Raw genomic sequence first — 25,187 nt, 5'->3', positions numbered from 1 at the left:
AGATTCACTTTGTGATCACCAAGCCTCACCAGAACTGGATTATTTTTAATAAACTCTGGTTGTCGAGGACGATCACTGCCATCAAGATCAAAGTATACCGAAAACAGTACAGAGCAGAATTCAAGAGTGACTTACACTGACTGCAACAGTGGTATAAACTTTTATTCCTAGATTGCCAATATCACAGGGAGCCAATAAGGTTTGCAAGGGTCAGAGCCACGGCGCCCTTATAATATTTAGTATCTAATTTAGTTAAATCCTTTCTAATCTGATAATTACAGCAAATGATATTTCAGTGAGTAGTTTGTGCCAAGACAGGCTATAGCTCTCATACAGTGGAAGCCTGTTCTTCACAGGAACACAGGAACACACACACACACACACACACACTTCGTCCTCTCCCTTTTTCCCTTTCACACACACTTAATTTCTCTTCTTTCTCTCTCTCTCTTTTTCACACACACACACACACAGATTTATGTGCAGGCACCCCAGAAGGCATGGCAGTACTGAACCAACCCGCTTTTGTTGACTTGTATCTCTGCCAACTGTCAGTATGAAGACGTGTGATCAGCCAAATGGTCAAATACCTGAGATACACAGAATGTAATACATTTACATACATTTTAAGCATTTTATACAGAGCGGCTTCCAGTGAGTGCAACATAGGAATAACTGTAAATTCCTAGATTGCAAACATCAGAAACAACCGATCCCCAGCAAGCATTTGAACAACATTTTCACAATATGTCTTCATGGCATCATAAAAAATCATATTAAAACAGATTTGGAAACCTTTGGACTGATATCAGAAAGATATTTAGGTCCTGATTTTGCAAAACGATGCAAGTAGCAGCTATGGGCGCTTACGGAAATCGCCTCAAGCTTCATTTTGGCGTTATATTTACACAGGTTTTCAAAATTGGGAAGTCTTACGAGAAGAAATAAGAGATAAAAAAGGCTTCCTGTTGAATTCTAGCAGGAAAACCGTCCGTCATGAGTTACGGAGGGAGGGGCGTCTCCGGGGAAGACGGAGGGAGATTCGATCAAATCCAGACAAATTTGCATTGTGTGTCTGTTGACCAGAAATCCCACAACCGCCCAGACATCAAATAACGTTCTGAGAGCTTAAAGTAGTATCTATCTTTGATTCGATCTCTTATCTGGAAGCTGCAGTAATTTTCGCACACCAACGTGTGATTTTTATTTATCAGGGTTCAGCTCAGCGTGCGTGTGGTGTGTGATGGCAGGGCCGTAGCAAGGAATTATGGGTCCTGTGCACCGGAGGCGACTCTGGCCCCCCTCTTCCACTTTCCTCTCATCCTCACACCACCGTCGTTCTATCAACTCAAACACACCTTGTTTATTGATCAATAATCAGACACATCTCTAATTGTAATTATGGGTTTGTCTCAGATAACATAACAGTTGAAGTGTCATATTTTTGGGAGAGTTTTAAAAGTTTGTATTTTTGTAGAAACCCTCTTTCAAACCAGAGCAGTGTAGAAAAAACAATTATAAAATATTTATGAATACGCAGTTGAGGACCACAAAAGGCAATTTAGTCCAGATTTTAGGGGCCGTCCCTCAGCTGGGGGCCAACGCAGTCTCATACAATTTTGTGAAATGAGCACAAACTCTGAAACACAGATTACATGATGTGGACGTGAATTCTGTGCAGATTATACTCTTCCTCCAAGGATTATGTGACAATAGCAGGAATCGGACACGCCGTTTTCACGTGTTCGTCACATGAAAAGTTTAGCTAGCGGTGAAGTTAAAGCAAATACGACGACTTATTACGGGTTAGTGTTAGGCAACCAAAACTTTAGTTAAGGTTAGACGATCAAAACAATTTGGTAAAGGTTAGGATAAGGTTTTGGTCATGGTTAAATAAGAAAAACTTTCGCTTTAAAATGAAAACTTTACTCACATTAGATAACTTCTTGGCACCGGCTTGGGAATTGAACCCGGTCACTTAAGTTTAAGGTAAATATATCCACCGATCCTCCACCTCAACCTCCACAGCCTGACTTTCCACCGCACTATTTCACCGTCAAGCTGCCGTCTGTTTCTAGTCTCCATTTTTCTCATTTTGGCGCACAGAACACATAATTGCATTTTAAGAAATCGTGCTAATTTGCGTGCAACATTTTCAGGAGACGCGGCTCTTCTGTTAAAAACTGAAAACCTGTCTCCGGCGCTGTTCCCTCTGCAGCCCCAGTGTCTCATGCTGGGATCGATATCGCCACACACCGCAGCCCTTTACTCACGCTGCAGCCTGGCAGTAAGGGGACGGCAGGGAGGCGGCGGGTCAATGGCCGGGTCCCGGCCGGCTGATGGCCGTTCGTTAAAGAGCGGTCGACACGGCGGAGCTCGCCGCTAACGGTGTCGGCCCCGGATACTCCCGCCGGGCCGCTCGCTCCTAATGACCGGCCGATCGATAGCCGTCTGCCCTCGATACTGACCAATCAAATTGACATCCCTTGTTGACACATGGAACCGGGAGGGTGAGAGGAGGGTGAGAGGAGGGTGAGAGGAGGGTGAGAGGAGGGTTCAGCCGCGCCGCATGAGGCCGGTTCATTTATGATTACGCCGCTCCATAGGTGGAAGCGTATGATTCTGCCGCCATGTGACATCGCAGCGATACGCGACCTGGGTTTGGTGCCGCGTTGATAGACTGACACTAATAAAATATTATTGATTAACTCCGAAGGAAGAGCATGTTCTCTTTTCCTATGCACAGTTTATAGGGGTTAAAGGGAGATAAAGGAGCGAACGGGAGGATTATGTCCAATATGGTTTATTATATTAGGTTGTGATTGCAGTGAAACGTGGTTCATCAGCATGTGATTCACAGTGATATAGATAGGAAAAAAAGAAAAATTTTGAATAATTCATTATGATTTTATTCTACTCTGTTGTGTTTGTATGAACCAACTCTACAGTAACTCTGTATATTGAGTTTTGGTGTCGTTTTTGTTTCTGTGACAAATTCACCTGCGTCTCAGTTTGTCATCTTGATTTTTTTTCTTCCACTTTTCTATTTGGGGTGAGATATTTTTATCAGCTCCATGGGGTTTCTCTTTCTTACCCGCACACTTCTTTTTTTTGGTATTTCTTCCTCTCTTCTTGTCAGTTTTGGGCATTTGTACATGCAAATAAACCAAGCCTAAGGTCAGTGACCGTTTTAAAGCAGTTATCACTCTCCTCCATTCTCCCATCCCGTCCCTCCTCCCCTCCATCCATCCATCCATCACTGTATGCTGCATCATGGTTTTGGGTGGAGGGGTGGGGGGGGGGGGGGGGGGGGGGGGCAGGAAATGGAGGAGTTGTGCAGATGAAAGGGGATCCAGGCCATGTGGCGATGGCCACACTGGAGCCTCAGTCCTCTGTGTCTGTCGCTGAGTCGCCCCGTCCGTCCATCTGTCCGTCCGCCCTCAAAGGGACGTTTGTCCATTTGCCACGCGGGTCATTCAGGACCCACACACACACACACACACACACACACACACACACACACACACACATACAGAGAAACACACCCTCTTGTGACTGGACAAATGGACACTCGGTGACCCTGAGAGAGGCACTTCAGCAGCAGAATCGCTTTATTCGCCAAGTGCAATGACTTTGTTTTGATGATATTAGCGTAAAGACATATTGATTAATAAATACAGTCACATATTAAGTACATAAAGACACTTACAGAGGACAAAACAGGCAGAGAGCAGGGCTTTTGTTTGTCTGTTTTTATTGTTCAGTTCATTACATTGTTCTGAATGAAGAGAGGTCAAAGTTCATGCTCTGAAACAGACTGGAATTTGCTAGTACAGATTACAATGAACTAAACCACCATGTGCATCAGTATCTAACTAAATCTGGAACAGATTGTCGTCAGGCTTATTAGCTTCCTTGTGCATCACATTTGGGTGAATGACAATTTTTGGGTCCTAAAAAACACATAGAATATGTCAAATTATGTAAAATTATGTCAAATTATTCTTATTATTCTACAACATCTGCTTCATGAGAAACCATTTTCTTTTTATTGAAATGCAATTCATCGTTGGCGTTCCAAAGTGCAAAAACTGGCATAAAAATGTTCATTTTCTTAATACAGTTTTTAATCAAATACTTATATGCATTTTAGGCACTACAACAATTAATGCTTTTCAGCTTTCAGTGGTGATAAATACAGTAAAAGTGTGTTATTTAACATTTTGACATCTCCTGTACAATTTTTGAGACTCTTCTACTGTAATTCATTCATTCGTAAAGAAAAAAAGTATTCATATCGACACATCATCAGCATTGTTTGTGCTATTTTGAGCAATACATAGCAACTTCTGCATGGTATAATGTAAAAAAAAAAAAAATACAGGGAAATGGTGTACATGATGTGGAAAATTACTGGTTACATAAACTGATAAGTCCTACCAGTGACACAGTATCAGGCTGTGACAAAAACCCTATGAAAGAGTCTATCTGAGACGAGCCGGCGATAGAATATTTTCCAGTGAGCGATGTGACAATGTGACATCATGCTGAGGGGAAATGAGCACGAGCAGAGAGAGAGAGAGGGAGAGAGAGAGAGAGAGAGAGAGAGATATTCAAAAAGAAACTCTACCGGCTATATCCCCGAGCTTCACTGACGAAAATGTCTTTAGGTGGCGAGGATTATGGATTAATCTATAATAACTAGTGAAGGAAAAGAGAGAGGGGGGGGAGAGGAGAGAGAGAGAGAGAGAGAGGGGGGGGGGGGGGGGAAGAAGAAAAAACACTACTGTACCACCGCGAGAAATACTGCCTCATCATCTAATGTTCCGACTAATATCCCCCCCCCCCCCCCCCCACCCTCCAAATTATATCGTTTAGACCGGTATCAGCTGGAGAATTAATCATCGTTTCACTGACACCGGAGTTCATTAAATAAACTGTTTCCCCCCTCTACGATTTCCACAAGTTGTAGGGATTTTTTAAATATATTTTTTCACCCCCCCACCACCCCCCCCCCCCCTCCCCTTGATAATCTGTTTATCCGTAAGTGTCACATTACATTTGCAAAGCAGCTGGGGGGACCACTGCCATCGTGTACGGAGGGGCTCGAGTGTGATTACCCGGCCTCATATTTGGCGCGCACTCAGACTTGTCAAATCCTTTGATCTGAACTGTCTTCATAATCACTTCAAAAAGTCTTCCTGAGAGCGTGAGGGCTTTACAAATGGGCTTCCCACTTTTCGCAGGGCTCCACTTTTATTCCGCGCGCGCACGTGTGTGTGTGTGTGTGTGTGTGTGTGTGTGTGTGTGTGTGTGTGTGTGTGTGTGTGTGACTCTCTCGGTCTCGGTCTCTATTTTTTGTGTGTCTCTCTGTCTTTATCTCTCTTGCTTGGTCTGTGTGTTTGTCTTTATAGCTCTCTATCTCTCTTTCTGTGTCTGTCTCTCTTTCTGAGTGTGTGTGTGTGTGTGTGTGTCCATCTCTCCCTCTCTTTCTCTCTCTCTCTCTCTCTCTCTCTCTCTCTCTCTCTGTGTGTGTCACTGTGTGTGTGTGTGTGTGTGTGTGTGTCTCTCTGTCCCTCTCTGTCTCTCTATCTCTCTGTCTTTCTGTGTGTGTGTGTGTGTGTGTGTGTGTCTCTCTCTCTCTGATTGTCTCTCTCTCCTTGTCTATGTGTCTCTCTCTATGTCTCTCTCTCAATTCAATTCAATTGAAATGAGCTTTATTGGCATTAAATACTTCAGTATCAGTTGCCGAAGCGAAAGGTAATAATCAATAAAAGTAGCGATAAAAAAACCCTCAATAAAAAGTCTCTCTCTTTCTGTGTATGTGTGTGTGTGTGTGTCTGTCTGTCTGCCTATATGTCTCTCTCTCTTTCTGCATGTCTCTCTCTCTCTCTCTCTCTCTCGCTCTCTCTCTCTCTGTGTCTTTCCGCCTTTGTCCCTCTCATTCTCTCTCTCTCTTTCTGTCTCACTGTGTGTGTATCCTTTTCTCTCTTTTTCTGTATATGTGTATCTCTCTCTCTCTCGCTCTCTCTCTCTCTCCCTCACAGGGACATTTTGGAGGCTTTGTGGTTTGTGTGATGGATTTCATTATCTCAATAGCTGTACCTCTCTCTCTCTCTCTCTCTCTCTCTCTCTCTCTCTCTCTCTCTCTGTATTTCACCAGTGGATCCAGAATAAGGCCGCAATTGAAACAGACAATGGCGGCCTTTGAGAATATTTTTAATATCCTGCCCCTGTTGTCTTTCCCTCACAACCCGGTCAGACCTGAGCGTCCTCTCTCTCTCTCTCTCTCTCTCTCTCTCTCTCTCTCTCTCTCTCTAGCTATCTCTCTGGATGGAGGTGCAGATGGAGGTGGAAGCGGCGGCGGTGGCGATGGCGGCAGCAGGGAGGTGAGGGGGTGTAAAAGGAGCGCTCCCCTTCACTCTGCGCTTCAACAATAGCATTTGCATATTTTTATACTCTCTCTCTCTCTCTCTCCCTCTCTCTCTCTCTCTCTCTCTCTCTCTCAAAGAAAACAGCCTGAAGCGTGAATACTCCAGCAGCGGGCGTGCAGAGGAAAACGGAAGCTGGGGAGACGGCGTGTCCGCTTTGCTAGGGGAGAGACAGTGTGCATACACACACACACACACACACACACACACACACACACACGCTCTCACACTGAGGCCCTTACCTCTAGAGGTGGTGCATCGGAGAAGGAGGGGGGGTAAGGAGGGGTATCGCAGGGAGACCAAAGTTTAGGTTGAGGAAGTGTGTGTGCGTGTGTGCGTGTGTGTGCATGTGTGCGTGTGTGTGTGTGTGTGTGTGTCGGGGTGGCAGGGGACTGTGGCTCTCCTGAAAGAGGAAGAGACAAAGAGAAAAGCAGACATTAGAATCAGATGGGTAACCACTGCTAAAAACAAAATAGCCAGACTAGCAGAGATGGAGACTGAAGAAGACGTGAATTCCCCCGGTGGTTCAGTGTGGTAGCATCAAGTTAGCACTGACATGGCAGACTGAACCCAGCTAGAGTACATACACTGCAAAAAAACAGTCCAGTTTAAGTAGGCTTTAAAGGTTAAGGCTGGTGTCTTTTAATGCATTTCTTACTGTCAACAAATCCTATGAAAATAACAAAATCAGCAATGAATTTGTTTTGCTAACAAGTCTCGTCCATGTAGCCGATGCCCAATAAAACCATGCCTCAGCAGCCATAGAACTCCATTGTATTAAAAAAACGATTAAAAACACGTCAAAGAGCCATGCCGTTGCTCTGGGCAACATATTACATCATCGCGATGCACCGGGTCGGCCGACTTTTTCCTCAAACAACTTAATAAGCCGGCTGTAAACACGTTTTCCATCTCAGGAAAGTAGTTCCGTAGCACCGAAAATAGTCCCCGGCGTAATGAAGAATGTGTTGAATTTGATTTGGTAATAACTACAACAGCCTGACTTTTCACGGTAACAGTTAGCGACTTTTACAATTGAAACTATGTCTTTGTGAGCTGTATTTCAAGGTTTTTAGCTTACAATTGGAGCCAATGACTTCCGGTTTGAAGGCTAAAAAGGGAATGTGGGAAGTCGGAAAGTAATGAGAGTAGAGCAAACGCATTGTTAATTTTGTTGTTTTCATAGGATTTGTTGATGATAAGAAGTAGTATTTAAAAACACCAGCCGTATCCTTTAAGGCTGGTTTTGAGTCTTGAAGTGATAATCTGTGACATTTTCATGTAAACAAATGTCCATCGTGCTGCTCTGTATCACCGATCGCTATAACACAACAGTGATGCAACCTATATCCAGTTCATGAAAGCTTTTACATTGGTGTCTGGTAGCTCTTTCCTGGGAAAATCACAGGAAGTGATGCGTTTTACATTTCCGGTTTGTTTGGAATAAACAGAAGAAGAACTGGGTAGTTAGCATGAGCAGCGATAGCCACCATGGCTGAACAGACAGAGAACAGAGCGGCACCTACAGAAACTCAAACTTCATCAACAGAAAATCCAAGCTCCGCCCACACTGTTTGATTGACAGGTGACCTCTGGGAAGTGCAGTGCAGAAACACCACAGCACTGAGGCTGGGCACCAAAGATGGAGACAAAATTTTAAAATGAGGAGCTTGAGGATTACCACTTTAAAATCGTATTTTTCTTTAAACAAGTAAAAAAAAAGCTAGTGGGATGAGATAGTTTCACTCGTTTCCAAGGAAAATCAACTTGTTTCAAGATATTGCCTCTTGTTTCTAGCAAAATTATCTCATCCCTAATGACAGAATTTGAACTTGTTTTAAGACAAATAAGGCCTAAATGTATGGGTCTCTAAATGAATACAGAATTATGAATGATAGTGGCTGTTATTTCTGATCAATGACCCTAATAGTGGAAAAAAAAACTGAACCTTGTAAAAAATACACTCACTCATTATAAAGATTTGCATGGCAGCAATGCAGACAAAACTGATTTCAAGATAGTTATTAACCATTTCCAAACTATTTCTTCACCTGTTCAGCGGAGATACAGACCATTAAAACATTTGAATGTGGATCACAGCTGTAACATTGGATATTATGGCTGTCGTTTTATCTGCACAGGAGACCGTAAGAAATACAGTCAGATTATTATGAAAAGAGAGCGGCGTTACGTAACTGTCTCACTCTGGGTTTTAGCTGGAGGAGAAGAGACAGGTTGGATAAATGTAGGCTAAACAGTGTTTCTATGGCCGCCGCTGGCAAAGTATTCAGTGTGTGTTGCTCTCTGTTGGGAGGATTTGTGTTGTTCACCTTGTGTTCACTTAAAGTTTGTGGACCGCTAATCCAAAGGTCTATCAGAAACACAACGTCACACACACACACACACACACCGGGGTCGACCGAATTTAAAACACACCCCTCGCTAACCGCAGGCGTAACCGCTGAGGATTGGCCATGCCTTGCTAAGCTTTCGTCTCACACCTAAAATGTGAAGGTTAGAGTCTGAGAATAACAAGACGTGCAGCAGTCTTCAGAGGAGAGAACGGCGTGCCGCATGTAATTTCATTTTACATGACACCCTGCATTATCTCGGGTTCAATCACACCAAGAAGGCGTCTGTGTGTAAGACCTTGATTTGGACGGGTGTGGGAAGATAGTACAAGTTTAGAGTCTTGACAATGAAGACGTCTGTGACTCTCTTAAAAAAAAAGTATGTGCCATTTTCCATGTGCCTAGTTTGGGACATTTGTGATACTATTTTTTATGCAACATATATTCAAGGCAGCATGTGTCGTGCCATATGTTGTGTTGAAAAGATAACAAAAATGTGTGTTGTCCCAAATTTGACACCAGATGACACAAAGATGTTGTGAAAAATCCACAGATCAAGACGAATTTTCAAAAACTTGTGATGTTTCCAAGTGGACTATTTACATCAAGACAAGTGAAAACCTGATGAAGATATATTGAACAAATTTAGTGCCGTCCCGCTGTGCTGATGGTATTCATTCCTGGTATTCATTTCTGACAAAGGAAACGCTCGCCAAAACAAACTGTGTACAAACACACAGATAGAAACACACACACCCACGTTCACACACAGTCATCGCCGCTTCCTGGAATGATAAACTGATGATGTGCAACTGCTTTCCATGCTACCAAAGCCAACAGCTGAGACTGATATTTGACTTGACAGTCCACGCTGAGGCAATTTTCCAACATGGTTGAACAACAAAGTTCTATTGTATTCTATTCTCTTCAACTGTAATGCGCTCTTTCTTATGACTGCAGTTACGCAAGCTAAAGATTCTCTACCAAAGTATAAAAGCATTGAAATTACACAAAAGCTCTCCCTGCGTCTCCAGTGAAGTCAGGGGAGAAATCAAGGAAGTTAGTATTATAACTCCCCCCCCCAGCCTGTAACATACAGTATTTCCTAGCCTGGTCCGCCTGCATTAAGACCCACTGGTGAGTAATGTGTGGTGGGTGTGAGCTCAGAGGGTCGGCGGCCAGCATGCCATCCCCTCAAAGCCGCTTTTGTGATGCTGCTGGCTGAACGCTCACGCCAGGCCCGGGACGAGAAGGAGGGAGGAGACGGGGAAAGGGGCTAGCACCGGTTTTGTGAGTCGGGAATGTGTGTGTGTGTGTAGCCAAACACACTACTGAAGAGGCCTTAGTTGTGTCACAAATCTAGAAATGTTGTCTGGCACGATCATGGAGGTCCATTAGAGAAGTGGCAGTGCGCAAAACAAATATATAATAAATGGGCTAGAAAAAGAGAGATACCTGAAAATGATTGTTAGGTGTAGGTCAGTTCAGTAATGTTTTAAGTAGAAGTGAACAGTCTGATTTGTTTTCAAATGTAGGTTACTGTGACAGAGGAAACTATCTTGTCTTTAGCCCTAGTCCCTAGTCTCTACTCCAAACCTTTATGAGTTGTAGTTTGAGGAGAGTCAGCTCAGTTAAAGGGGCATTAAATAATTTATGACTTTCATCGACCTCTATCAGCGACCAAGGAATTGCAGCAACGACAGCTCTCCAGCACAGCTTACGGCAGCCTGTAACTGACAAAAATAATAAATTCACGTTTTCACAAAAGAATGAGAAAGCTAGCTAAATTACAGCAGAGATCCAACAGAAACACTTAGCCCGCGAGATAATATTTCACAATGGACACAATATTGCTTTATCATTTGCTTGTTTGGCTTCAGAACGAAATGTGTTGCAACGCTGGTCGCACACTCGTAGCTCCGTCCTCCATCTTTGAGCAGCTGGACATTTGAGGGGGAGGTTGAGTCATTGGTATTGATCAGCAACCCTATCAACCCCTCTCAAATCATGGTCATTTTGTGCTACGGGACAGTAAAAATCTTACTTAATGCACCTTTAAGCTAACTAGCCAGGCTAATTTTGCAAAGCAACTGATGTTAATGTTAACATGCTAGTTTCTAGGTAGTTTAGCAGTAGAGCGCACACCCATAAAAAGGTGCAAACCAATGGTCCAAAGTCAGAGTAAGTAATAATGAAGGTTGCACACTTCTCTCCATACGAAAATATTTATTTTAGATCACCAACATGTTTCGGCATTATGCCTTCTTCAGGGTGTCATGCTAGTTTCTACTAGATACATTAGCTAGCACACAAATCACATGCGTTTACAACAAGACCGTGATGGTTAGCTGACCAGATGCTATGGCTAGCTAGCTAACAAGCTGACATTATCTAAACTCAAAATGGATTAGATGGATCAGTCAAGAAATTATCAGTTTCCAGTCAAAACCAGTACAGAAATTAACCATTTCTATTAAATTCTGTCGTACGTTTAGAAACACAATCAGCTGTTCAAAGCCACTATTGCCCATGGAGCTGAGCCTCCAATATGGCCGCTAGAGGGTGAGTTACATCACCTGAAAGCCCTCTATTGCAGTCTATAAAGCTGCATATTTTGGCTCGTGTACCTCCTAGTTTATCCAACCTGTGTGTGTGTGTGTGTGTGTGTGTGTGTGTGTGTGTGTGTGTATGCGCGCACAGGGACTGTAAGTAGAGAGAGGGGAAGAGGGAGAGCCAGCTAGATGGAGAGGGAGGGAAAAAGCACTCGTACAAGATGTATGTAAACCCATTTCCAAACAAATGGGCCTGACTGCACGGCGACGGGGAGAGGGCCATAAGCGTCCGGCGTGCATAATGCCCGCATGAATCAAGACTTCCCGACGCTGAACGTGACCACACAAGCTCGTGTACGAATAGCAGCCGTCACCCACAGTCACATATCATCAACAACAGTCGCCGACCCCAACAGCAAGGCCCCATTCTGAAGTTGAGAGTCACCTATCATTGCTGGAGCTAGCCAGCCTGCACGTCGTACATGTGCACGGTGTGTGTGTGATTGCGCACGACACAATATAATACATGTAACACCTGCGTTTCCCTGTACAGGGGTTCTCAAAGTGCGGTCAGAGGACCCACAGGGGTCTTAACGGAGGCTTTCAAGGGTCCCAAAATGAAAAAAGGTAGCACTGTGCTTTACAATAGGCTTATTCCAGTGTATTAAGCTATGGAAAAGTATTGTAAATACATATTAACACTGTATTAATGCTTAATGATAATCTCCCAAACACATAATAGCGTGACAAATGTACATACAAACAATTACTCTTGCACTCTTATGTAGTTATAATACTTTTCTACTGGTTAATACTCTTTAAGCCCATGATGAATATTAAAATGTTGCTCTTATTCATTCTCATCACTGGGTAATTTAGCATTCCTTGCCCAATCATATCTAACAATGAGCAAACTGGAGCTTTGGGACAGAACCAACGTTTTTCGGATGGGGATCTGTGTCTGTTCGGGTTACTTGATACAGAAAACGTGGCTGAACATAACTGCTGCTGGAGTTTAGCGAGCTGCATATTTGGCTCCTATAGTTTCCAGTCTATCCAACCTGCACCGGTCCCACTGAAGCTGTAGATTTTCCGCTCATTTGCTGAGCATCATGGATCATCAGACGGACGCCGGTACACAGTGGTGAGCCGTTTGCGCTGTCTATCTCTGCTTATGCATCACACCTGCACACAGGCACATATATATATACACACACACACAAACACAGGTTGGATAATGTAGGGGCTATAGGAGCTAAATAAGCAGCTTTCTGTACTGAATTACGGATACTGTATCCCTACTATGTACACACATACTGTACATGCACACACACATGCTCTCACACACATGTTGTTGGATAAACTGGAAGCTACAGCAAGCTATGCAGTTTTTGCGACTAATATTCCTCTAAGTGTGCACATGCATACATAAGCACACACACACACACACAAACACTTGTACACATGCAGGCATGCACATGCAAGCTTTGTCCCATGCATTCAGGCTGCCTTTACCCTGAGAGGCCTGGCTCTGAATCAGGGCCCCGCCAGCGACTCCAGCTACCCCCTGCACCCCCAGCACACATGGCTGCAACAGTGTGTGTGTGTGCGAGCATGTATCTACAAACAAGTGTGTTTGCATGCATGTGAGGGTCTGTGTGTGTGTGTGTGTGTGTGTGTGTGTGTGTGTGTGCAGAGGGGGTGGCAGGGTTGCCTCCAACGCCCCAGCGCCGGTGCAACGAGGCCATCATTTATCCCTGATTGGGAGGAAAGCAGGAGCGTTGAATTTGTGCTACAATGCGGCGCCCATAAAGAGAGAGACGACATTTCCTCCCCATTTCCCTCATGAATATCAAAGACGGAGGCAGCGCCACCGCCGCCACCACAACAACACATAAGGAAAAATTACAGCCCTATTATTTTATTTGCATTACCTGTAATAGGCAGCATATTGGGTGGTGTATTTATTGCCTTATCAGCACCGGCTTGGCTGTAAACATTTGCTGATTTATTAGCCATCCGGGCTTTGCCCAAACATCACACATAATTACTTAGCAAATAGTGGAAAGACGGTGTCAGAATTTTTTGTTGTTTTTACTACTTTGTGGGTTTTGCGATGGATTGACCAGACTTAGTGGGAGAAAGCAGGCAGCTTTGGTGTTGGAGGTTGATGTGTCTATCACAGATGGGGGATCTTAAAGGCTCGTTTTTCCTGCTGCTGGCTCGGTCCCAGACATGCCTATAGCCTCGACAGGGAATCACACAGGCGGAGAATGGCTGTTATTTGTACAGCTCTATATCCAGAGTCACTCCTATCGGGGATGTGGTTAGTGTTGTTTTTCCTGTGCCTCTACCTGAGCACCCGCTTCCATCCAATTATGTTGTTTGTCTTTTCAAAGGCCTCAATACCTCTAGCTTTGCAAAGCCCCCCTTCCTCACTGTTCCACAAAGTTAGATAGAACTAGATCCATTAAGTTGGCGAAATGAGCAAAAAGCGAGAGAGGGGGTTACCCTAGGTGCGCCCGTTCTTCTGTTATCCAATTTTATTGGGATTTGGAGTGATTTGCGCCAGGCTCCCCGAGGGAAATAAATACTTTGATTAATGTAATCCTGGGCAGGGAGGTGCCACAAACCCCCCTGTATCCTCAGGGAACGCTACTGTTTAACAAACAAAAACAAAAAGCAGGGACTATGGAGAGACACGCTCAGTGGCTACAAACCAGCAGCTGGAGACGTCTCTCTGCTTTACTTCTATGGATTTGAGTTCCTACGGATTTAGTTGATTTATTTATTAATTACTCCGCTTAATAATACAATATAATTCATGATTAGCATGTGTAATACAGCCTAATAGAATATAGAAATACCAGCATGTCTATCTACTTATTTGCATACACAATAATGCTGTGGTTTGTTTTGATGCTGCTGGAGGTGGTGGAGGAGGAGGGGGGGGGGGGGGGGGGGGGGGTCTGGGCGTTTGTGTGTCCATGTTGATGTGTTATACACCTAGAGAGAGAGAGAGAGAGAGAGAGAAGGAGAGAAGGAGGGATAGGGCAGAGCCAGAGGGAGGTGAGGGGGCTCAAGGCTGTGGTGAGGCAGCACCGACCAGCACCCGAAGCGATGGGTGGAGGATGGGGTGGGGGGCGAGGGGGTGAAGCTGAGACTGGCAGACAATGGTCCTCCTACAGTCCCCCCACCCCTCCACCCCTCCCTACACCCCCACACACACACACACACACCTCTTCCCTCTCCTCTCCTCCCCTCTGACTCAGAAAGCTGCACACTTCATCCTATCTTTGCCTATCTGTCCTCCGTCACTCACCTCCTCACCAGCCGGCACTAGTGGTTTTGTGTGTGTGTGTGTGTGTGTGTGTGTGTGTGTGCGTGTGTGTGTGTGTGCACTATAAACACCTGCCTTTGGATCAGGCCACAGACATGACTCTCTCTCTCTCTCTTGACCTCTCTCAGGTCGTGTTTTCAGCACAACTAACCTCGCCGTGACCTTCGACCTTTACTCTCCAATTAATTCGCACCTCAGTGTTTTTTTTTTTAAGTCATAACCTCATTAAATTGAGACAAATTTTGAACTATTGCGCAGGATCCCTGTCACCCAATCAAAACTATTAATTCTGGTTCATTCAAAGCACTTAGCTATGACGAAATGCTCGACCTTATTGAATTTCAATGTCTAATTTTATGATAAAACTCACAAAAAAATAAAAATAAAAAACAGACACTTTGTAAGCTTTTTTTTACCTGATGACACAAATCACACCAAAGGAATCTATGTCCTCTAAACTATATTTTTTTAGAAACTACAAACTAATTTAAAGCAAATTATGACATTCCTATTGATTTCCAATCCAAAATCAATACTGGCTGAGCTGATACGTGTTCCAGCCATGAAGCATAGTCAAATGAGGGCTGAGCACCATTGGAGACGCCTATAATAACACTAAACATATAATCTTTACCTGCATGTCAGCCCATTTACAAGCTGTAGGCCTACCGCTCTGCATAGCTAATGCAGGGCAATTACAATACCGCGTACTGGAATAAGAGGTGTATATAATTATATACAGTATATTGGCCTTTATTAATAGAATATGAATAAAGACCCTCTGTCTCGTTTGAATGAGTCAAGAAAAAATCCTATTCATAAAAGACCGTGTCTGAAATTGAAGGCATGTTTAATGCTTACACTGATATTCAGCGTAGCCCATTTAATTAACGGTATAGTAGCTACATTATCATTTAAGTGCTCCAAGTTGGATTCGGCTTTAAATCAACGTTTGGCTTGACATGAGACACACTTAACGTATGTTATTAACGTTTCGGATTACTGACTGGACCAAGTGAAGAAAATAAATTATGCAGCCCATAGGCAACTTAAGTAGGCCATAATTAAAACGGCCGAAATTGCATCAATTTAATCTGGATATTGTAAGCAGGGGTGTAGTGGAGGGGACAGCCACCTCAACTCGGTTTACACCTTTCCTTCTGAGGCTGACATAACTCTGAATGTCATGTGTCATAAATTCATAGCAGCTATACATCTTAGAAAGTGTTATCAAACTGATTAGATATGATATAGTATTTTCAGGGTGGGAGGGGGGAGCATACATTTATGTTTTTGTATGAATAAATGATTGATTATTGTTTATATTGGTGTTTTAGCCTTTATCACCGACTGAAGGTCATAGTTTACCCACCTCTATATTTGTCCTTTTTTTTCTCCTGCAGGTCAAAACGCGCATTGGGTTTATGAATATGGTTATTGAGAATGTAGGAAATCCGAGACATGACGCCACCCCTGCGGTGTAAAAACGCTTATTTTCTAATGAGAGCACCTTTAAATCAGCAGAAAAAGGGACCATACCATCTCACCCATTTTCCACTGCAATATTGCCCTCGCTCTGTTTCCCCGTGCGCGATTTGCAAGCAAAAGGCATGGGTAGAATATGCTGCGGGTCTGAGTGGGAAATGTAAGTCCATGAAAAGATGTTTGATGAATTGGGCAATCTGTTCGTTAAATCTGATCTGGAGGAATAAACGGCCTCCTGCTACCAACAACAGTCACACCAGGACAGACTAGATGCATAATGCAGTGTAATAATGCACAATACTGCTTAGATGCTTTGTTGTTGTTGTTGTTGTTGCTGCTGATGATGATGATGAAGAAGAATTTGACTGGATAGTGCAGCTCTAAATGGCTGGTCAAGCATGCAGAGAAATTGCAATGCACTAATTCCCCAGATAATTCATGATTCCTGCCCGGCCCTCATTTGCTAATAATTCTTAATGTCGTGGTTAGTCATATGTTTCCACAAAGACCTGCTGGCTCAGACTTATGGCTTATAGGCTACTGCAGATGGCGACTGGCTTAAAAACAGCACGCAGAGACTATATAATCGCTGCCTATTTGCATATCAAGTAGGGATACGCTGTCATTGATAGGCTACTGTCATTGTTACTGATCGATACACGCGGGGTTCCTTCACAATCTTTCACTGCTGGATTTGCTGAAATCATATTCAGATTATAGTGGAATATATGAGAACGTGCAAAAATAATTCATCTGTGGCCCCAGCCTCTCATGAAATTAAGATATTCAAAAAAAATCTGGGGAATTAAAATATTGTGTTGTTGATTAACTAATGCTATTTGTCTATAATGATGCCTCTGGGGTTAATTGATGAACCAGAATATAGCCTAAACCCATATTTTATTTGGGGTTTTTTTTTGGCCCTTGGATTCTGCCATGCAGCCTTGTTTTGCAAGAAGAGGAACGAGCAGGATGCTGCATATGAATACTGTAATATTTATCAAGCAGGTTTGTGTCATCTATATTGCCTCAGCATGATATAGGCCTATTCAAATAGTAGCCTACACCATCCTCCTATTCGCAATTTAGCTCTTGCCTCTGGGCCGATATAGCAATTTGCCTTTGGAAATGTGTCCCCCGTTCCGTCATTTTCTGTCCCTAGTCGAATACAGCTGATATCTTAATTGCCAATCGTGTCATCCATAGCCATCAATTCCTGTCTCTTCTTGAAAGGGTGGCCATAAAAATACAAGAATGCATCTACACTGCAAAAAATACCCATCTTAGCAAGTCATTTTTATTCAGTATTCTGTCTTAAAATCTTATTTTTCTTAAAACGATTTAAAAAAAAAAAAAAAAAAATCCAATGGGGCGAGATAGGTAGCCTACATCCAATTGCGTCCAATGCAAATCAACTTGGTTCATGAATTGTGTTGAATCAAGTGACATATCTTGATAGTAGTGGAGTGAAGCATCTTGTTCTGCCTTGTTTTGAGGTGGTGACGCCTGTTTGTAGAAAATCCTTGAAACAAGTGAAACTGCATTGGTCACAACTGCGAGAATTTTGTATTTGTTGTAAGAAAAATAAGACTTAAAGACTGATTATGAGTCTGAATTACTTGTTAAGGTGGACATTTTTTGCAGTGTATAAGTGGATTTGCATCATGAGTGAGTGCGACACCTGGCGGCAGACATGATTTATCTATCATGAAGCCAACAATGAGTTCAAATCCATTTTACCTCAACCCTGACTAAAGCAACAACTGGCCTGTGTTAGACAGTGGCATGGGGCTTGGGGAGTGCTGGGCTCGTTACTCGAGAAAAGTAACGCGTTACTCACTACCTGTTACTCACTCAACACGGTAAAACGTTACTTTACTATTTACTCCCATGAGGCAGTAGTACGTTACGTTACTTTTCCGTTACACACCCAAAAATTGACGTTTGGCGTCTGTTCTTATCTTCAAGCATCGCGATAACTCAGTTACCTCATCGTGTGAATGATCAGGGAAAACAAACAACGTCGATGTCCAGTGGCCGTGTCATTTGGCTCGATAAAATCAAAGTAGTAGAAACACTTCCACCCAGACAAAGTAAGCTTTTCTTCCATTTCTCATCTTGTCAAACTAAACGACAGCTAGTCAGGATGGAAACTAATCGAGGGAAGGGGGTGTAATATTAATTTATTGGCTAGTTCAATCTGATAACAGAATTAACATTAAGCTAACGACTTGTAGGCTAATTTTTTGATTGGTAGCTTGTAGCCTAGCATGGCGTTACACTGCTCTTTTCAGATGGGTGTAACGGCGTTACTGTAACGCGTTACCGCCCAGCACCGGTGTTGGCCCGGGACACCGAGGCTCTTTTCATCTCGACTCCAGTGCACAAACATACAGCTTAATGCGACTAGTGTTTCCCCCTTTTATTGGGCTCACCATGGCTACCAAGTGCTGGGCTCAGAAATGCGCTGCCCATCAATGAAGGAAAAGGAGTTAACCCGTGAGAAAAGAGGAAGAAAACCTCGAGGAAAGTGTAGAGAAGACAGTCTAAATTCAAAGTGTTCTCCACAAATTCGGGTTAATGTGTGATAGGTTACTCACTGATGACATTATTTTCAAAATGTGGCAGAAAATGGTGATAAATGGACACGAGCTGTTTCAGGATCGGTGCATTTCAATTCATGGAAACCATACATTGTCCTCTACTAGATAATTGCCTGTTACCAGATCTCTTCCCATTAGGATTTCTGCATCTGCACGGTTAAAATTTGTCGTTTTACTTTGAGTTTTCCTGACATTTCCTCGTTCCTTTGCTCTTGGAATAGCTCCAAAGTATATACATATATATAAATAAAATACTGTTTGGCATCCGTTAAAATCGCCGTCTATTTATAAGCATTTATAGGCTTTGTCTGTTGATTGCAGTTTAGGACTGAGCTGTGGTGGCCAGGCTGCTGCAGATAAACTTTAAACAAACTTTGCAGCGGCAAGATCGATTTATATTAAACGATTTCATATTGCACTTGCCTACGCGATTCCTCTGGAGGATTCAACCGAGGGGTCTCTCTCTCTCTCTCTCTCACTCTCTCTCTCTCTCCCTCTCTCTCTCTCTCTCCCTGCTTAAAATGTGATTGATTGCACTTTTCTCCGGTGGACATTCACTACAAAACAGCACAGCTTATCCATCTGCCCCGCTATTTATATAAAAAACCAGAGGCTGGGGCGCAAAAGCAAACACAGCGCACGTATTGATTTTTACGCATTCCAAAAAAAAAAAGGAAGGACACGCATTTGCAATTCGGTTTTATATTTAAGTTAGAGAGAAGGTAATTCTGTCTATATATCGGCGCAAAAAGTATAGACTGAAATGCCATTAAAACCAGCAAATGGTATGTATATATATATCCATACTATAACCATATGTTCAAGCCATGCGTTTGCGATGGAGATAAACTATAACATTCCTCAAGCGTAAAGGAAAATAGGCATAGGGTATTTGTTGACTTACCTTATGTCGAAGAATAGGGAAATAGCTTCACATTGTTAATATAGAGCCTGTTAATGGTTATCTCCCTTTCCTACGACTCGGTGCTCCCTAAGATTTTCTTTCCTCTGCCTCAACTGAGCAGGAGCACTCCTCGGCTCCCGCTATTATTTTCACTAAAATATATGAAAATTTATGCAAATGAAAATCAGCACTAACTGTTCGTCTCTTGTTATACTTGGGGATGATTTTTTTCCTCTCCCCCCTTTCTTTCTTTCTTTTTTTTTTTTTTTTTTTTTTTGCATACAAAACAAATGAACTCCCCCAGCAGGGAACTTGGGGACCTTTTATGAAATAAGCAAATAAATAATAAACACATCATATATCAGAGAGGAGTGTTTTATCGCCGCACGGTGATTTCGGGGAGCATTTCTGAAATGGCTTTTGACTCCTTTTTTTTATTTTTTGGTTATCTTGTGCACGGAGCCCTCTTCTCTGCATACACCCTTGGTGTCACGTTTCTCCTGGCCGCCTGAGACGCCCTTTGAAAGCGTGCAGTGTGGATTGAACAGCAGTAATTTAGACAGAAATCCTCACTGTATATTAATGAATAGAGGGCCCCATGGCACTGGCCCCTAGCCTGCCTATTCAATGTAAACAAATCCACGAGGCTCCCTCGGTTTTGAGCTCAGTCCAAATTAAATCTACTGGGATTGGTGGGGGGGGGGGGGGGCAAACTGGCATGGAGCACAGCAGAACTACACCAGTGCGTTATATTTGCTCTGGTGCTGTGAATATGTAATTTCTTGTATGCAATAAAATCTATGCGTAATCTTTGCTTTGGTGGGCTTATGTGGCAGTGTTAGGTGCTAAAACCGTGACATGCCCCCCCCTAACCTCTACAACATGATATACTACAGTTAATCCTACCAGGAAAATCACCTACCAGGGGTGTAGGCCTGCGCTGTTCGCCCTGGAAGACACACACACACACACACCCTCAGCTGCGTCTCCCTCAACCAATGGGGTGCAATAGGCTATATATCTGGCACCCATTACCACCCTTGGGTGCGTCCGTATAGGCAGAGGGGTCCCACGGGCTAACAAAGGCCCATTCATCTCCGGGGTTATGTGGTCATCTCGCATTTTAAGGACTATCTCTAGATTTCAGATTTTAAAAGAAGCAGACATTTCCACCGCCGCCGCCCCCTGCAAATCCCCCAAGGACTGCTCAATTTGCCCTTGTTTTGGTTGCCACTTTCTCTTTCACTGTGGTTCAGTGAGGTTGCCTGTGCGCTGCGTTTCCGCATGGAAGCATCCCCGCAACCTTTGTGCGTTAACTCCTGAGGAGCCGAGGCGCAGGGCTGCACTGGCTGGTGGGTGCTGCGCTGTGTTGCGCTCAAAACATGACATACATCTCGTCTTTCTTTTTCACATATATGTACATACATGCTCTGAGGTGCATGAAACAGGCCCTTATTCCAGGTTTAGGTTGCAGTGTCATGGTTTTATTGTCCTTGGAGTCAAATAAAGATCAAAGTGACAATATGAGTCTGAAAGGCATTTTGACTTTTATATGCTCATAAACAACTTTAGCTGGGAGATTTTGATAAACCTTTTTTGAAATGTTAATGTGACCATTTTAAACATACCATACCTTCTATACAGCCTGCCACACCTAGCCCTTTAGGTTAATTATGACTACAGTCTATGTTTATATCCAAAGCGTCTTAAAGTCCCATAAGTTCATATATTAAACCCCATAATATATTATAGGGAATTAAACTTCTAACCATGGCAGTATTGATGCCTTGCTCAACCTATAGTTACACAGTCAGATAGGTCAGGTTACCTCATATATTTACCAGTACATCTTATAATGTCAAATGCATGGGCATATTTTGAATAAAAAGAATTGCGTGGGTATGTTTGTAACAGGGATAAACTCACTTCAATTCAGTTTACCACTTTTTTATTTGCTAAACAGAGTTTATCCACCTGTTTAGGCTGGCATAAATCTTGAATTCATATTAGGCTATAGTCAGTAGTTTCAAACTGGTGTAAGTTATATCAGGATATGGTCTTTTAAGGGGGACAAACATGAAACATCTTTTTCTGAAAATATAAGAATTTTTTGGTTATACTGCTGGTGGTTTTCCTTATGATTGTCACAAACTAGAAGTCATAGTTTACCCACTTTTTTATTTACCACTACATCCCTGTTTGTGTGCTAATATCTCTGTATTATTTACTACTAAGTTGTATTCTCCGTTTTGTTTGGATTGCAATTAAAAATCAGCCAATTGGAACAGCCGGAAGGAGGGCTCGTGCGCCCGGAGCAAGGCTGGCGAGACCTGCCAATCACACCCCGGGTAACCAATCAACGGGGACGCACAGGGTAAACATCCGCGCGTCGTCAAGCTTGGAGGGGGGCGGGACTACACGGCCTGTCAGAGAGAGAGAGCGAGGGAGAGAGAGAGATATAGAGTGAGAGAGGGAGAGAGAACAAGCGAATGAGAGAAGAGGCTTGCAACCATCGCCTTGCACTGTTATACTGGATTGTACTTCAACGGGAGTTTGCGGTTTGGCAGGTTTATATACATCAAAACAGAACAAAGAGATAGGCTCTACAGTGCTATAAAAGAAGAGAGAGAAAAGAATAAAGCGAGGGAGAAATCTCGGCGACTGAATTACAAAAGAACTAAGGACACTCTGCTAATGTTTTTCACATCCAAAGGGGACATAAACTGGGACTTTGTACATTGTGGAGAATTTGCAACGTTTTTTTTTGCGACCACCAAAAGTTTGTTTGGGACAAAGCGTTTTTTCCTGTATATTTGAATTTTAATGTTCAGAAATTCATCCCGGTGCAAAACTTTCTAAACGGACTGCACATGGTTTCAAAGGGCTTTTGAAAACCTGGGATTTTATTCATCGATATTCATGCATAACTGTTTGAAATAGAATGTTGTAAATACATACGGATTTTATCCATTTTTCTGCCACCATTTTGAACCTTTTTTGCGTTTTTTACGCGCGTCGATGGTATTTGCCAAAAAGCTACCCATACTTTTAAAGTTTGAATAATTCATGAGATACAATTTGCCTGCTCGAAAGAAGTGACTGTAAAAAGGGAGGGGGGTTATCCACAAACATATTCATAAGGGTTGACGGAATGGCCACCGCGGCTTCCAATCCTTATCTGGCCAGCAATAGCATCTTATCGTCCGGCTCCATCGTGCACTCTGACTCCGGAGGTGGTGGCATGCAGCCGGGCAGTGCTGCGGTTACCTCGGGGTCTGGGGGCTACAGGGGAGACCCCTCCGTCAAGATGGTACAGAGTGACTTTATGCAAGGCGCAATGGCAGCGAGCAACGGGGGACACATGCTGAGCCATGCCCATCAGTGGGTGACATCCCTCCCGCACGCCGCAGCGGCCGCAGCAGCAGCCGCAGTCGCTGCAGCTGAAGCCGGATCGCCCTGGTCGTCGAGTCCCGTCGGGATGACGGGCAGCCCGCAGCAGCAGGACGTGAAAAACTCCGGCAGAGACGATCTACACACGGGCACCGCGCTGCACCACAGGCCCCCTCACTTAGCTCCCCATCAGACTCACGCCGGGGCTTGGGGGAGCACGACTGCGGCTCACATTAACTCCATATCCGGGGGGCAGCAGCAGCAGCAGTCGCTGATCTACTCCCAGCCGGGCGGGTTCACTGTGAACGGGATGCTCAGTCCGGGGAGCCAGAGCCTGGTGCACCCGGGCTTGGTGAGGGGGGACACCCCGGATCTGGACCACGGCAGTCACCACCACCACCATCACCACCAGCATCCGCATCACCAGCAGCACCACGGCGGCGTCAACAGCCACGACCCGCACTCGGACGAGGACACGCCGACCTCGGACGACCTGGAGCAGTTCGCCAAGCAGTTCAAGCAGCGGAGGATCAAACTGGGCTTTACGCAGGCGGACGTCGGCTTGGCTTTGGGCACCCTGTATGGGAACGTTTTCTCTCAGACAACCATTTGCAGATTCGAGGCTCTGCAGCTCAGCTTCAAAAACATGTGCAAGCTCAAGCCTTTGTTAAACAAGTGGCTTGAGGAGGCTGACTCGTCCACCGGCAGCCCCACCAGCATCGACAAGATCGCGGCGCAGGGAAGGAAGCGAAAGAAGCGCACCTCCATCGAAGTGAGCGTAAAGGGGGCTTTGGAGAGCCACTTCCTAAAATGCCCCAAACCCTCGGCCCAGGAGATCAGCAGCCTAGCGGACAACTTGCAGCTGGAGAAAGAGGTGGTTAGAGTGTGGTTTTGCAATAGGAGACAGAAGGAAAAACGGATGACGCCCCCAGGAGTGCCACAGACGCCGGAGGATGTGTACTCTCAGGTCGGCAATGTGAGTGCAGAAACACCGCCCCCCTCCATGGACTGCAAAAGAATGTTCAGTGAAACATAGAACAGCACACAAGAATATTTTATATGAAATTAAACTGATAAAAAAAAACACACAGACTATCGCCAAGATAGCCACAACAAATTTTTTGATACTGTGATTGTGAGGGAATATGAATGAGACTGCAAATGTGTTATATATTTTTCACCAGAAAAAAAAACAGCAACCTCCCCCTTTTTCCTCCCAACCCCCCCCAGAACGCACCGTTAACCTTCTTCCAGGCCCTGAAATGTCTTAACCTAAAAGGTTCCTTCTGCTTTTTTCTTTCAGGGACATTTTTTAGTAGATTACTTAAAAGATGCAAGTGAAGCGAGCGACCAGAGGGTGACAACTACAAGTTCATTCCACCAGGTAATTTTGGCGCATTAAAACACACCAAGAGGAAACTCAAACCAAGTGTTATTATTTTTTTTTCTCTCCCCAAAAATATAACCCCACTTTATCCTGTGTTTGATTTGCGAAGAGACAAAGGAGCAGGCATTTGTATATTTAGAAATGGGACTTAACCCCCCCCTCCCCCCCCATCCCAAACAATAACAGAGGGAAAAACTGCAACAGCAACAATATGAAGAAGAGTGGCATCCACGAAGCTTCCATCATTATTTCACTTTATTTTTTCGGGGTGGACTGCATGGTTTAATTTTGACACACGGAGGATTTGAGCTGTTTTTTTGGAGGCCCTGTGAGCCCAGAGATAAAAGACAACCAGGACAGGACTGTCCCCGCCTGATCTCAAAGATCACACCTTCTTTCAAATGGGCTTTTTATTTAAGGGACTTAAACACCGCGAGTGGATTTTTTTGTCTCTCTTTTTTTTTGGCCTTTTTTTCCAAGAAATAGAGCATAAGACATTTGAAAAGACTATCTTCAGCTGCACTTATTTGAAAAAATCTCCTCTGAAAATCTGTTGCCAAGTGTGACTGAGTGGGTGCTGTGGATATACTATTAATGCTGCCCTTTCTAAGCAGTATTCTTTGGTAGGTTTTAATAAACAAAACTCTGTAAAGCCGGCAATATAGATCACTAGATCAGATACTGATCTGAGTTATTTACTTTATATTTTTCATCAGAATGACTTGTTTTAATATTTTATTCGGA

At 43.8% G+C, this 25,187-nt stretch overlaps 1 protein-coding gene across 1 annotated transcript; it reads left to right on the top strand.

Annotated features, from left to right (window-relative positions):
• Positions 1-22,817: 22,817 nt before the first annotated feature.
• On the top strand, positions 22,818-24,458 carry pou3f3b (POU class 3 homeobox 3b). The gene is made up of 2 exons (XM_071923711.1): positions 22,818-24,032; positions 24,360-24,458. The coding sequence occupies exons 1-2, from the start codon at positions 22,818-22,820 to the stop codon at positions 24,456-24,458; spliced, it is 1,314 nt and encodes a 437-aa protein (XP_071779812.1).
• The last annotated feature ends 729 nt before the right edge of the window (positions 24,459-25,187 follow it).

The sequence above is a fragment of the Centroberyx gerrardi genome, chromosome 21 (assembly GCF_048128805.1).
Source record: "Centroberyx gerrardi isolate f3 chromosome 21, fCenGer3.hap1.cur.20231027, whole genome shotgun sequence".
In the NCBI taxonomy this organism is placed as follows: Eukaryota; Metazoa; Chordata; class Actinopteri; order Beryciformes; family Berycidae; genus Centroberyx; species Centroberyx gerrardi.
Note: the sequence above shows the minus strand (reverse complement) of the source record. Positions and strands in the feature narration are given on the sequence as shown.

Coding starts and splice junctions, on each gene's coding strand:
- pou3f3b (XM_071923711.1), top strand. CDS start 22,818: ATGGCCACCGCGGCTTCCAATCCTTATCTGGCCAGCAATAGCATCTTA. Junction 24,033..24,359: donor TGTACTCTCAGGTCGGCAAT/GTGAGTGCAGAA, acceptor TTTTTCTTTCAG/GGACATTTTTTAGTAGATTA.